This window comes from Phoenix dactylifera, chromosome 12, assembly GCF_009389715.1.
Source record: "Phoenix dactylifera cultivar Barhee BC4 chromosome 12, palm_55x_up_171113_PBpolish2nd_filt_p, whole genome shotgun sequence".
NCBI lineage: Eukaryota > Viridiplantae > Streptophyta > Magnoliopsida > Arecales > Arecaceae > Phoenix > Phoenix dactylifera.
The window spans coordinates 8,910,908-8,926,896 of NC_052403.1; the positions used below are offsets into that span (position 1 = coordinate 8,910,908).

The following is a 15,989-nucleotide window of genomic DNA, read 5'->3' on the forward strand; positions in this document are numbered from 1 at the left end:
TTATAGAACGAGGTGATATTGATCTTCAGAAGATTGACACAAAAGAAAATCTGGCTGACCCATTTACCAAAGTCCTCGGCATCAAAGAGTTCAACGAACACAAGTCGAAGATGGGTATTAGATACTGTGCCGATTGGCTTTAGGCTAAGTGGGAGTTGTTGGGAATTGTATCCTAAATGTCAATCGTCAGCATATTGATGATTGAATATTGTAAATAAATTGACAAATTAATAAAGTATTATTTGGCATTATTCATCATTTCATCTTCAAATGAACTCTTATATGATGAAGTCCTTAGGACTTATGTTATGATAAAGGAGGATTTATCTTTGAGTCCTTAAACTTGTTCGCGACCAAATGATATGTTGTTACTAGGACGACAACATTATCGAGATTAGGTCGTTGTGCGACATATACGTTGGTTGTCCTCTTAACCAAGGAGTGTGGAGACACTGGTATGCCATACAGGTGAAGTGTAGGAGTACATTTCACTGAACGTGACCAATTCCGGAACGCTCTACTGTCGAGAGATGTTCCGAGTGGATATGGGTATAAGTTTGGCCCTCTGACCTGAGACCGCAACCTGTGACTAGCAAGCAACTCACTGTACTTTGGTACCGGACTACCTGAATTTCTAATTCAGTGACGGAAGGTCACTGGGTGCAGTCAAGTACTTGCGTAGTCAGTTGTGAGTCAAGATGGAATTGACCCCTCCTGCAAACAGGAGATAATGTCTTGTGACTAATTTAACAAAACCTTGGCCAGGGTAATCTCAGTGAGGAGTCACGGGATATCTAAAGTTAATCACATAATGGATGTACTAATTATAGGGTTGACAGTGAGCTCTAAGTCATCCTGGCATTAAGAGTCAAAGGGATTGAATTATACAGTAACCATAGTTCAGGGTTCCAGAATATTTGCTTTGCATATATTCGACCTATTCGGACGTCGGGTACCATTGCTAGATGGTCACATCGATTAGTGTAGGAAGTCGTTCCTATACTACCGGCTTAGGTTCGAACCTATGAGGTCACACGCATAGAAGATTCCTGATTGATCAAGAAGGCTGATGAATGATTAAGAATCATTCGGGGTAATTTGGTCAATTCGATTGGCAAATTATCTTATAAAATAATTAAAGTAATTATCGGAGGATTAATTAGTAATTAGATTGCTAATGAACTCAATTGGATTGAGTAATTAGACTAAGGATGAGCCAAATTGAATTAGATTCAATTCTGGGCTCAATCAGGGTTTTTGACCTGATTGGATTAGGTCTGAGTCAAGAGGACTTAGGTTGACCAAATTAAATTAGATTAAATTTGTGCTTAATTAGGGATTGACCTAATTGGATTAGGTTCAACCCATGGTAATTGAATCATTCTAATTGTTAGGATTTAATTAAATTAAATGGGTTTGATCTGAAACTATTCGGATCTTGAAATCCACTTGTCACATATCCATGCATGGTGCCATAAATTGATTTTTAATATGATTAAAAATTAATTTAATTTATTTAATGGTGCCATGGGACACTTGGCAACATCAGGGACCTCTTTCATCATTAGATGGGTCGAAATGGAGAGATAAATTCATAAAAAGAATTGGATAAGATCAAATTCTCTCTCTTCATGACATATGCCATCCTTATCTTTATCTCACTTCTAATTAAGGTTGAATTTCGAACTTAATCACCACAAAATCACCACGTGACCCTCTAATCTGATTAGGGGCATGGGAATTTCGAAATTGAAAGAGGGAAGTGGCAACATGATGAATGGTTTAGATTAGATCAAGCTTCATCATGTAATGGCACATGAACTTGAATTTTGAATTCAAAATTCAAAACCCCACAAAATCCTCCACAAATATGGGATGGTTGGCATGAAGTTAGGTAGGAGAGCAACATTAAAAGGACCTCCATCATCTGGTGGTCGAATTCAAGGAAAAAAGAGAGAAAAAGAAGAAGAAAAAAGGGAAAAGAAAAGAGAGGAACCCTAGTTCATGCATAGAAAAATTCTGCATTCAATCTAGCTGACTTCTTCCTCCTCTAAGTCCATCGCGCCATTAGTGTTAGGGGTCCCTGATAAGAGTCTTTAGATCAGATCTAAGTCCTCTTCAATCCCTGTAAACCTTTCCTCCAAGTTCTTCCAAGAAGGCGGATCAAAAGTTGATAGTGTTTGGAAGATCAAATTTCAGCCTCAAGAAATTCTGCGCAAGCTAGCACTTCCGCAGGATTGGATCTCTTCAGGAACTTCGCGTGGACTTCTCGTAGAGGCCATTCGTGTGCGTGGCTGCGAAGTCGAGGATCAGATCCACAAGTTTCATCCATCATAAGAGGTATTAATCCTACATTAATCTTTTATTATGGTGTCAAGATCTAGGTCTGATTCTCCGAGGTTTTACCCTCTTTTGGGGCTCCTCACGGAGATATCTCCAGAATCCATTCAATGGATATTCAGAGATTAATCGGAATAGAGTTCTTAAGTTTCAGATCTGATAGTTAATCATGCATGAAAGTTTTAGCATAATTGTTTAAACGATTCCGGCATAATCCTATGTGTTCTTAAGGTGCTGATTTCTAGATTTGATCTTGTAAGCATGCATGAATTAAATTGTTTGATTCGATTTTTCCGCTGCGTTTTAAAACTTAAAAAGAACTACGTATGGCTTGATCCCCCTTATGAAGGGGTACGTAGGCAACCCGATCAGGTTCAGCCATGGTTTAAAAAAAAAAAAAAATCCGCATGCTTAACACCGAAGAACCTAGGATTCACTTTCAAAAATATCATTGCTATCTTACTATGATATGAGACTTAGACTTTCTTAGATATGTTTTATCAGACCAAACAACTTAAACCTTTTGCGGGTTCCTTTTGAAGGATATTTCATCATCAAGAATAGGCTAACCAAATGTTGTTGTTGTTCAAAAGTTACTAAAGTGCAAGATTAAAAGTGAAGCTCGTGCACCTATTGTTATTACATTGTTAAACTTTTTTTCTTTCGTGCAACTTAATAAAACATAGGGCTCATTTCTTTACAAATTAATTAAAAATAGAGAACAAATAACCTTATATCTTTGGATTTGCTAATCACACTATATTATTGTCAACTTTTTTCACAATATTAAATAGATGTAGTCACCTATAATAATAACAGCTATACTTACTAATGACTAGATTCTAACACATGTAATGCATATGAGAACGTACAACAAGCATGATTGATGGATTGCAGAGTTTTATAAACAATTAAGAAACATAAAAAAGAAGTATGGATGGTTATGATTCTATAAGGAGGCCATATAGTGCATCAAGAATCTATATAGAGTATGAGCATATGTGCTGTTAAAAAATTTTAAGAAATTTTAATTTTTTTTAAATTTATTACTTCTTTTATCAAAAAGAATAGGTCTATTTAATCAATACCAATACATGCATTAAAGAAAATTAGAAACGGTACTCGGAGAAGAAAAATACTTGAGCTTTATTTTTTTTATGGGATAATAACTTAAAAAGAAAAATAAAAGGGTGAAGCCTTTGAATTTCAAAATATAGGAAGGAGTTTTGAGTCTAATAGGTGAGTGCTAGTCTCCAAGATTTCCCATTATATTATAAAATATGAAATGATAAAGTAATGATTTCAATATGAATCTACATCAATATCACTAGACTTTATTTGGATTAGATATTTTATTGGACTAGACAACTTAAGCTTTAAAAGTTATGCTTTTAAACAATGCATGATTTGTTGGCAAGTTGCGATTGTTCTAAAGTTACTAAGGCATATGATCACAACTTTTTAGTGGAATTGACTTCAATATTGGTATTGAACTACATAAACTTTTTTCTTTTCATGCAAAATAAATAAATATATGTAGACGAATATTTGATTTAAATCTTTTTGTTTTATCCTTTTGAAATGTCAGCAACTATAAAATTGGCTGAAATATGGTTGCTGCATGCCTTACTATGATATGAGATTGAGATTTTCTTAAATATGTTCCATCAGACCAAGCCACTTAAAAATTTTGCAGGGTATCCTTTTGAAATATCTTTCATCATCAACTGATTAAAGAATAGGCTAACCAAATGTTGTTGTTGTTCAAAAGTTACTAAGGTGCAAGACTAAAAGTGCAACTCGCACACCTATTGTTATAACACTGTTAAATTTTTTTCTTTTGTGCAAATTAATAAAATGATAGAGCCCATTGCTTTACAAATAAATCAAAAATAGAGAAGAGATAACCTTACATCTTTGGATTCCCTAATCGCAATATATTATTGCCAACTTTTTTTCACAATAGTAAACAGATGCTGTCACCTATAATAACAATAGTTGTGCTTACTAATTACTAGATTTTGATCCATGTAATGTATGCGAGAATGTATAGCAAGCGTGATTGATGGATTTGTAGAGTTTTATAACCAATTGAGTAATATGAAAAAAGAAGTATGGATGGTTATGACTTTTTAAAGAGGCTACATAGTGCATCAAGGATCTGTATAGAGTATGAGGATATGTGCTGTTAAAAAATGAAAAAAAACTTTCAATTCATTACTTCTTTTATCAAAAAGAATAGGCCTATTTAATCAATACCAATACATGCATTAAAGAGAATTTAGACCCGGCTACTAGGAGAAGAAAAATACTTGAGCTTTATTTTTTTTTATGAGATAATAACTTAAAAAGAAAAATAAATAGGTGGAGTCTTTGAATTTCAAAATACAGAAAAGATTTTGAGTCTAGTAGGTGAGTACTAGTCTCCAAGCTTTCCCATTATATTATAAGACATGAAATGATAAAGTAATGATTTAAAATGAATTTGTATCAATACCTCTAGACTTTATTCGGATTAGATATTTTATTAGAGTAGACAACTTAAGCTTTAAAAGTTATGCTTTTAAAAAATGTGCGTTGACGGGCGGTGATTGTTTTAAAGTTACTAGTGCGTATGGTCACAACTTTTCAGTGGAATCGACTTCAACATTGATATTAAATTGCATAAACTTTTTTCTTTTCATGCAAAAAAAATAAATATATGTAGGCCAATATTTTAAGAAACTTAAAATAATGAGTTAGAGGAAAAGGCATAATGTTACATATATAACATATTCTTTATTCTTCTTTATGTTATTGCATGCCCTTTTCGGAATCTTAAGTACATGCAAACAAAAATGATAAAAGTTTTGATTATTACTTGTAGAACACCAACTTGATGAATTGTGCATTATATTGATATATCTAGACTTCATCTGTCTAAATAACTTACAATAAAGCGTTCGGTCATCAATTATCTACAAGGCTTGCTGACAAAATGTGTTTGCTATACTGAAGTCACTAGAGTACAAAACCAAGACCTTTTAAAAGTGACTCCACCATTGGCATTGAACTAGTTATCTTTTTCTTTTCTTCTGTACAATGCAAGTAAATTTGTAGAGCAATGGCTTATTTTTTAAAAAAATTATAAAAATGAAAATGAAAAGACAACATTCTTTTGAAGCCAAAAGATTATGTGATCTTACAAATAATTCACAAGAATTGAATTTGATAAAAGTGACATATTGAAATCCTATAAACTCTAGGAGTTTTAAGTAACAAGTGTGTTTTAAGACACCTATGTCTAATGCCAACTCTAACTTATGATAAAAATCAAAGGCCCCAATCTACATCTTATGACATATTTAAATTGCACTGTTTTTTCATATGACTTACTCCAATAGCCTCCACTTTATGAGCTTGTGAATAATGGAATAAAGGACCCACACAATGAATTTTCATTTTAACCATAAAAATATAACATCCCTTATATCCTGAACATAATATTTGACCATAAAAATATAACATCAAGGACACATTCAAGATATTTGCACCAATGAATTTTTATATCGAATATAAGATCCCTTATATCCCAAACATAATTATTGTATCCTTCATTCAGCCTGATGCATCCTTGATGCTTTTTGACCACACACACACACACACACACAGAGAGAGAGAGAGAGAGAGAGAGAGAGAGAGAGAGAGAGAGAGAGAGAGAGACTCAAGGGTATGGAAAAAAACTGTTGGATTAGCCTCAATATATAGGAAATTGACATGATCCTAATTGCCTTTGCCAATAATTCTAAGCCCATTTAGCAATAATGGACATTAAACCTGCACCAAGAAGAAGGGCAAGATGTGTTCCTAGTTGAAGCCTCCCATTATTTTGCATCTTAGGGTTCGTGAAATCAGCTGCCAAGAGATCAACGAGGGCCATATAAATTAAAATTCCAGCAGAGGCAGAATTGAAAATTCCCTCAACAATAAGGGCAATTGAGCTATTTTCCTCATAGCTAGATGATATTGCAATCCCTAATGAAATGCCAATTGGAGCAGTGAGGGAGAAAAAGACTGCCATGACCACCGTCGCCTTAGCTCTAAAATTTGCCTACAAGGAAACAATTATAGAAGTCATAATACATCAATAGCATTGTTAATATGATATTAATCTATGTGTGTGCGTGTGAGAGAGAGATTTCCATCGAAACAATTGGAAGAACTTTATTCCTGAAAAGTTTCATGACACAATCACAAGTTCTATAGAGGGGGAAAAAGGTGGTGAGGAGTTTTATGGAAAGCATATTTTATAAAAATGAATGTAAATTTTTGAACAACCTTTGACCATTTGGATGTGAAAGGAGCTATCAATTTTATGTTAACTATAAGTTTATGGAACCAAATAATCATACAACCTAATTTTATGTTAACAAAGGTACATGGAAAATGAGTTTTTATAACTTTCTGATTCTTGTGATTCATCAGATTTCCCAAAATGTTTTATGATAAGCTGACAAATAAGTGTTTTCAAGCTCACTTGTTTTAGGTTTTGGTTAACAGTAATGATCTAACAACCAAATAGCCCTTAGGTGTAATTTCATGAAAGCATATCTAAAGAGATTTCAGGGTACCAAATTGAATTGGTATTACCACTGTTCTTATGGGCTGGTTTATTTTTGAGGAATTGTACTGAGATATGATACTCAATAATTAAGTATTGTTGGATGTGATACATATCATGCATTTTTGCAGCTATAATAAGTAACATTAACAAAGACATAATAAAGCGAAATAGAATAAAAATAACACATACCTGAACTATGCATCCACCAAGTCCTATACCTTCAAAGAATTGATGGAAACTCAGGGCTCCCAGCAAAGGCCTGATGGTGGAGGGTCTTTCAGAAGCACCCAGAGAAATACCAATAATCAGAGAATGTACTACAATGCCCAACTCCAAAACCTATACACATGCAATATCCTTCAGATTAACACCAGATTAACACCATTAGCTAGCAAAAGACTCATGGAGTAGGAAAAAAGACATTAGAGCATATGCAGTTATCTTGTAGTGGACAAGAATACCAAGCCACAGAGCACATCCAATCCACCATTACAAATCCTACAACATATTTAAGTTTGTGGACAAGCATGATAAAGAAGGATAACAGTTATATACTTAAAAAAGCATGAATTATAGCCAATTAATAGATGAAATAGGCCACTAAAGCCGCACTAGAAGTACAAATAAAAGCAGAGAAAAGTCAGAACCCTGGTGGTATTTTATACTTTACCAAACACTATCCATTTCTTATTTCACAATAGATACCAGAGTAACTGAACATGATAAAAAAAAAAAAGGAAAAGAAAGGAACACACAAAGACATCTTCACAGTTAATTTAATTCATCCAATTTACCAAAAAGAAAAAAGAAAAAATTGGTCTTCAAGTATTCCCACCCCAACAATTTTCCCTCAGGCAAAGTAAGCAGAACTATCACTCCACTGAAGAGCAACATCAAGGACAAGATTACAGTAGTTTGCCAACTACAAAAGACTGCCTCAACAATTCGCTAAATTAAATACTCTGTTTCACTAATTACCAGCAATGCTTACTTGGGAAATAATCCGGTGCCGGATTCTTTCAGCGAGTGAGGCCTCCTCCGGTGAGACCGGCACGGAGCCATGAGCGTGGCCATGGGTGGCGTGCGTGTGGACATGCACGTGTTCGGCAAGGTCCGCCGAGTACTCCTCGTCGCCATTCCGCCCCTCGTCTTCTTCCACCGGCCGCGCCTTGCTGATGTGAGACCTTCTATAGTAGCTGGTGGCAAATGAGTCTACCACCATCGTCCCGATGGCCGATAGCATGGCCACAAACCCGGCGACCGGGAAGTGATGCCATGGGTCCTCCTTCAGACAAGGCGATGTTAAGCTCTCGAAGGCGGCCGGAAGGATGTGAATTAGCCCGGTCGCAAGTATGACACCGGCCGCAAAGGCCTTAATTACGAAGAACACATCGTTCTCCGGTCGGAGGGCTGCGACCGACCTCCCGAGGATCGGAATGAGGACTCCAGCCGCACCTGCTGTTAGAATCGAAGCAATGGCTATAAACTTCAGCTTTAGAGCCTCCTGTGTGTCTTGGCCTTCGGGGTTGGTGGTGCACTCACAGTCAGCCAGAACATGGAGAGGGAGGAGGAGGAGGAGGAGGAGGAAGATGGAGCAGAGGAGAAACAGAGGCTTCATGGCCTTCATGTTCCAACTAGAAACTGGAAAAAGAGTAGAAAAAGAGTGAGAGAGGTAAAAGGAAGTGGTCATAAGCGTCCAGAGGAAGATAGATGTGTTTATATAAGGGGCATGGGTGCTGGTGAAAGCATAGTAAGAGGACTGAGAGTATTGGGAGTCAGGGAGGGACATGATGGGCTCATCTCTTGGGAGAGTTGGGCACAGAAGGTGCTGTGCTAGCTTAAAGGATATAAACAAAAAGGATGGGTTCTCAAGTTGGTAGAAGGGAGGATGCTTTCCATTCTGTGGGGTGTTGACAGGATGTTGTCATGATGGACTAATAAGCCAGAGGAGGAGAGTGCTTAGCGAATCTAGGCAGACATTTGTGTGGTCAAAAGTGTCGGATTCTGCTAAAAGGAGGTCTTTCTTTACCGAGCTGCATGTAAACAGACGTATGGCATCCAACTCAAATACTGTTGCATGAATGTAACTAATTGCAATGAATAGTTAGAGACCATATAGCCAGGTCTATGACGAAATACGCCGCCATCTGTAGTTCTCAATTTTTTCTTATATATATATATATATATATATATATATATAGTTGTGAAGAGATCATAATGCCTTTGAGATACAAATCAATGAGTCTACCTCATAGATTAGTTACTCTATCATCCACAGATCTGTGCATTACTACCTTGGTTGCCATGGTCCTCGGCGAATTCTCTAAATCTGAGGTTTAATTGCATGTCAAAATGTCAAAATGTAATAGGAAATTCAATGAATTAATATTATTTTAACATATTATGTGCAAGGGTGTTACTCATGGATGTCGTCTCTTAGGCATTTAATGATGAGTTATAAGTCTTCTAGTAATTTTTTTATGTTAGAATTGATGATTTCGAGTTTAGAGTAATGAGACAATGAAAATAAAGGGGAGCATGGGAGCTTCAAATGGCTAGTTACAGCTAAAGGAATGGTTGTATTTTCACAAAATATGATTATGTGCCTTTTTCTACAGTGTACAATTGATCATTTTCCTTTGCTTCACCATGGAGGCAATCTCCTCACACAAAGGGTCAAGTTGTTTGTTAATAGCTAAGTTAGACCAACACCAATCACACCAAAGTGCAACAAATATAAATAGCTCTAATTCCTTCATTGGAACTCAGCCTAATAATTTTGTTATGGTTCATGCGATTTAAATAAATAGCACTCAACAAGCAATGACAAACAATTGTATTAACTAGCATTGCAGGATAATGACACACAATAAAACAACCTTAGATGACAATTTGAATGTGTAGTCAACTGGATTTTCTACTTAAAAAAGAGGGTTAACATCATTGGGTTCATCGAGAAATAGCTCTACATTCGACAAAACACTTCAAAAGATCTCTATCTCGCTTTTATAGTAATTTTAATAGGCTAATGAAACTAGGGATTTTACATTCATTTAATAATTTAAAATAATCATGCATGGAGTTTGGTTTTCTTAAAAATTAGGGCTGCAAAGGATTGAATATAGCTCGATCAATAGATATGCATGTATTTTAAAATAGTTTTTCTATATAGATATTTATATCCATATATTTTTTAAGAAAAAAATTATTTGCATATGTGTGCATGCGTGTGTTGAATTTGAATTTCTTTTAAATATTCTTTCCATTTTATTTATAAATGTGGATATTGATGCAAAATCTGGATATTAATTATTAGGATACTGATCCTGATATCAACACATCATAAAGTTGTACTTTTCTTATTTTTATATTATTATGTAGATTTCAATTTTAATTTTAATATTAGTTTTCTATTATTCAGTTCAAAGGCTCTCTTTTATAATAGTTTTACCAATTTATCCATCATATATGTATAATGTATGCATATATGAATACACACATACATACATACATATGTACATACATACATACATATGTACATATATACATACATATATATAGATATGAGAGTGTGTGCCTTTGTGTATGTTTGTATGTTTTTGGAGAGATAGGGAGAGGCTAGAATGCTTTTTAGAGCATCTAGTATCAGTAATCCCTAATGAAAATCAATAATGACCCTCCTAAAAAGAAAAATCTATATAGTTGATTATAATTTATAATATCTAACGATACTAGATACTGAATACCACGTATTTTTAACAATACAAGTTTTGATTTGTTTTATATCCTAAAAGTATCCAAATAGGCTGAATTTTGATCTAGATATGCTTTAAAATATTTAGATCAAGATCAATAGTTTGGATTTATAAATTTTCTAATTATAATATACTTCTGTTCAAGAGCTATACTATTATCATTTATTTTTTGTCATCTCGATACATGACTAGAAACATCCTAAATAAATGATTTTTAGTTTTTATGCATTTTAGATATCATAGATGATGATCTATGATGTAGATTTTTATTTTAAGAGGGTTGCCATTGATTTTCATGAGAAAGTATTTGGACCCACATGTGTTTGTAAATTTGAAACAATAAAATTAATGTAAATATTTAATAATATATGCATAATTTTTACGAAAATAGGGATATCTCTAATATCTGATTGACCTCTATCTATTTAAAATAAATACAGAAATTATTGGTAATTGATTTATATTCAATTATATTAGTAATTTGATTCGTATTCCATATCGCCATTTACATTTGATGAATAAGATAATATATTCAGTCCACCATATATAAGGTGATGTACTAGAATAATCCAATTCAAAACAACTACAAAGCCATTTTGCTCAATTATTTGACTTAGCTATAACAAAAGAAATTGATGCACCAAGCAAATCCTATGCATATGCCATTTGCTCAAAGTTGCAAGCATAGGTATTCTTTTATATGTTTATAAATACAAAATCAACATATGTTTGTAATTCATGGTTATTTCAAAAATAAACTTTCCCCACCATATTTCAACTAATCCAAGAATATTGATCATCATTTTCATTAATTAATTTTTGTTTTTTTAAGGGTAGGTTGTTCATTTCATCTACATCTGGTCCTTTTAAAGGGTACTTATATGTTTATAAAATTAGTAAATTGCAGTAAATAGCATATGCATATGCACGAGAAGCAATAGCCTCTAGTTAAATTTTATATATTGAAAAAAATAAGTTAGATGCAATTTGTTCATCATACTTCAATGAGATTATGCTTGTTTGTTAATTGAAACTATAGAAAATGATCTGAATTGTTTCAAGGATATGTTAAGAGGTCAAATGCAATAATGATTTGTATCTTAGGTACTTAGTTATAGTAGGAGCAAGTAATGCAATTACAATGCATATGGATCCTTCTTGAAAATAAACCAACTGTTATATCTAAATATAATTTTGATATAGGTTATATTGAGGCCATAAATTTGGTACCGCCAACATAGCCATGAACTCTATTCTGCTTTTGCTAACCATAGGAATAAGAATAATTGCTAATTCTAACAAATCAAAGAAGATTTGCTCAAAAATAGATACAACTCTCTCAAGCATGAATAGATACGACTTTCACCTTCACCTTTTATGATTTCATGACCTTAATAAATTTTTGATGGGCATAACTACTTGTCGAATTAAAAAAATGAGGGGTGGGTGCAGTCATGAGATAATATAATAAAGAATGTTTCTCCCATTAAGCAGATGAATATGTCTTGGTAGGTAATGTATAGCTTACCTCTAAGATCTTTGAAGGACATGGTGTATTGAAATTGATGGTAAGAGCTAAAGAATGATTAAGATATATTTCAGATGCATGGTGGTGGATAAAGATTTTAGAAAAGCTTCACCATAGAGGGGATGACCAATGAGAATTGTGAAATCAATTACTAGATGTCCACCTTATAATAGGCGCATCTTAAACAAACATTACTTCAGGGATGCATTTTACATCATGAGATAGGTTAGATGGAACCATGGCCATAGGCTAGTGAGAAACCGGCATTCAATGCTCCTACATCCATTGTTTGCAATAAATTAGATTATTATTTTCTTGTCACCTTTCAATGATTATTTTTATGCTTTCAAACTCAAATTTGATCTTAAACAAATGCCACATTTTGGTATGAAAATAATGACATAAACATAGAAATTCTCAATGAAGGGAAGAGAATTTCTAAAACTCCGAGGGAGTACACCACCATTTAGTAATTGCAATATACACACTCTAAAGCAATGCTTATAGCGGATTTCTTTTGACCAGAACACAATCTCTATGATAATGTGCTGAATCCATCCACCAAGCTTCATTCAAGAGCACTGATTTGCTATCCAGTCTCATCCACATGAGACCATATCTTATAACAATATATCAAAAAGATAAATCCCTGTGTTTTAAAACAGTTTAGATGGTTAAGATTACATCAAAAATATCTAATAGCTATAACATGTTTGGATAGAAGTTATCTATATATACCTCAATATATAGTATATAGAGTTTCTTAGATCCTTCATCTGCTAAATAATCACTTAATATGCAAGCATATGCATATGCACCTTCTAAGCCTCTAATAATCACTTAAATAACTTGACTGATGGTGAAATATGCAAGCATATTTTGAATAATAGTTATGAGATTCTTTAATGCCGTGTAAAGAATATATAGCTAGCATATCTAAGAGAAAGATGCCACTAGATCTTTTGGCCTTCCCAGTTATAGAACCGGCTTTTGGTACTTAAATCTCCCAAGTTATAGAATAGTATGCTTCATGACTATTTAAATATTATAACCATAGAATACTTCAATCTCCAAAAAATAACAAAGTAAAGTTCATGAACAGCCCTTTGGTCATCTATTCCTTTTAAACTTAAGTTCTCATTCTTGATCAAAAGTGAATATGTTAGATCCTCAAAGAATACAACCATCATATATAGCAATAAAAAACTTGGTATTGCAGTGAGAGCATAAAGAGAAGGCAAATTTTACTATTTTCAATAACAATTACCATATACAGAACACAAAAATCACAGATTATTTCTTTTTTGTTTTTGAAAAAAGAAAAGGAATTACAAGAACCTACCTCAGATAAAGTCAGAGGTTGGAAGGCTTGAACCTAGTCTGTATGAGGAGTGCGAGCACTGAAACATTAATTAAGCAATTCGCTGATATACATGAAACGTTTCTCATATTCTATATATATTTTTTAAGAAGAAAGAATTGGACAAAGCCAAATCCAATATTTTATTCTACTTTAAATGTCAATAAAACAACAACCATAGTCATTATGTGAACTTGAGAAGTCGTTCTAAATTCCTCAAGGTACGATATCCACATCAAAAGAAAGAACCTTCATTCACATGGGTTCCAATAAGAATTATGATGGGCAGAACTTTGCATCCAGTCACTGCACCAAGTTCCTCACAAACAGTCTGCAGCTGTCCAAAGAGAAATGGGAACACCACCACACCCTAATTGACTTGTGTCAACGCAGCAGGTCTTTGGCCCAACCTCAGCCTTGCCACAGACGGCCATTAAGTTCTAAGCCACTGTGCTACGACCCCAATATGGGAAGATGATGTGGGGTCCATCTAGTTCACCAATCAAGAGTTGACGTGCCAGCATAGTGTGTGTGTGTGAAGATGATGACCACTCGAGTGGGTGGGTCGTGGTCCACATATGGGTTCATCATCATGGAGATGGAGTGCCAATGGTCTTGGATCTCGGATGAAGCCTTCTGCCTTCAAAGTGGAAAACTTTTATTTTGAGTGGATTGATGACTTTAGGTATATCACAATCTCATCCAAGGATGCATAATACTTATGAGGAAACTGTGTAAAGATCACTAGAACAGTGACAATGCTGCATTCTACCAAGATTTTGGACGAGGACTTGTCATCTTCGTCTTCTCATGAGAGGTCCAGATGTTTAGGTGGGGCTCGGGTCTCATTTAAGTTCTTTGTTTTCATAGGTTATCATGCATACTATGACATGAGGTTGGACGGTGTGCTACTGAGCATGGGAGATCAGAGCAGCTGGTGGTGCTTAGCCAGGAGGATTGCACCTTGTGTGGATGTCCTTCATTTGACAATGTTAAGGGTCCTACAGTGGCATGGATGTAGTGGCTTAGAAATGGCTTCATACCTATTTTGGTTCACTTATAACTACTTGGATTTGATCGAACATGATTAACCATGCAGGTTCCTACAAACTGCGAGAACCGGCGAAGCCATTGGATGGGGCTGTGAGTCATAACCTGTGGACTACTCATGATCTATGTCTGCATGAAACTTGAGGTAAAACAGATCATGAGTCATTAGATGCCAAATTATTTTGGAGACTGACCAAAGAAGATGTTTTGGTGGAGAAGGCAGAGCCACAAATTGTTGCCAAGCATTACTTAAACATTAATTGCTGGCTAGTTGGACCAACCAAACAAGAAGTCGTCTCTGCCTATGTAGGGAACTCTCAAATACTTTATTCTATCCCCTAAATTGTATGTGTTTTGCATTAAGTAATGAATAACAAAAAGAGAATTTGTCATGGTATTTGAAACGTCTGCCAAGAACATAGCCATCGACTATATGCTTTGGTATGTAGTTCCTTTTTAAAATGCGTGATGCCTTAACGGAATTCAAAAAGCTTCTGATTCCGAGGGCCATACAATTAAGCAGCAACAAGTTGGCCTGTCATATATCCTACTCATCTGGCTTGGTCTCTGAAAAGGAATCTCTATGAAGGAAAAGGGATTTAAGTAAAGTTGCCAATGCAAGTTTTGAGTTTCCATACTGTTGATTGTGACAATAGTGACAATGATATCCAAGGGCCTCTTTTGTTTTGTGTTTTTTTCTTTTATTTTGATGATGATGATGAGAGCATCGATGTGCAGATGCATGATGGCAATTAAAATAGAAATAAAAGCCGGCTTATGATAGGGTGAGTTGGGACTTCATGCTTCATTCTTTAAGGCAATTTGGCTTTCATGAAGGGTGGATCATTTTTGACTGACGAGCAAGTATATTGACAAAGTGGCTCCTAGAATCAGATGGAGGCTTGGTGATGGTAAATCCATTGATGTTCTTCATGACTCATGGATTTTTGAGTATCCGCTTGCTTTGGGTTCCTATAACCATTGATTTTGATAAGCTGGTAGGTTTGAGAGTATGCAACCTTAAGTTGGAAGGGGAAAGGAAATGGAACATGGATCTCATGTCCCAAATGTTTAGTGATGAGTGGAGGATGAGGATTGCATCCACACCCATGCCCATCGCCGAGTGCCCTGACAGGCAGGGTTATGAGGGCTTAGTTGTTTCCAGAATCATATCCAGAGATCTACACAGATCTTTAGGTCCATTGCCTTAGTTAGCTAAGGATGCTGCTTGGGTATGGGACATGGGGATCCACCTGAGAGTTAATCTTTTGCTCTTGAAAGGAGCTTGGGATTCAGCTACGGTTATTGGTTGGCTTGCGGGGGGGGGGGTTGGGGTAAGACCGATCCAGCAAC

At 35.0% G+C, this 15,989-nt stretch overlaps 1 protein-coding gene across 1 annotated transcript; it reads right to left on the reverse strand.

Moving 5' to 3' along the window:
• Window positions 1–6,050: 6,050 nt before the first annotated feature.
• LOC103723334 (zinc transporter 3-like) lies at window positions 6,051–8,774 on the reverse strand. Its single transcript, XM_008814219.3, has 3 exons — window positions 7,935–8,774; window positions 7,133–7,282; window positions 6,051–6,430 (listed from the first exon to the last, which is right to left on the reverse strand). The coding sequence occupies exons 1-3, from the start codon at window positions 8,730–8,732 to the stop codon at window positions 6,125–6,127; spliced, it is 1,254 nt and encodes a 417-aa protein (XP_008812441.1). The 5' UTR covers window positions 8,733–8,774; the 3' UTR covers window positions 6,051–6,124.
• Window positions 8,775–15,989: the final 7,215 nt, after the last annotated feature.

Bases quoted from the DNA above. Each gene is read 5' to 3' on its own strand.
- LOC103723334 (XM_008814219.3), bottom strand. From the start codon at position 8,732: ATGTCCCTCCCTGACTCCCAATACTCTCAGTCCTCTTACTATGCTTTC. The intron at 7,283-7,934 runs GTAAGCATTGCT...GCATGTGTATAG, and splicing joins GGCACCGGATTATTTCCCAA to GTTTTGGAGTTGGGCATTGT. The intron at 6,431-7,132 runs GTATGTGTTATT...GTTTCCTTGTAG, and splicing joins TTGGTGGATGCATAGTTCAG to GCAAATTTTAGAGCTAAGGC.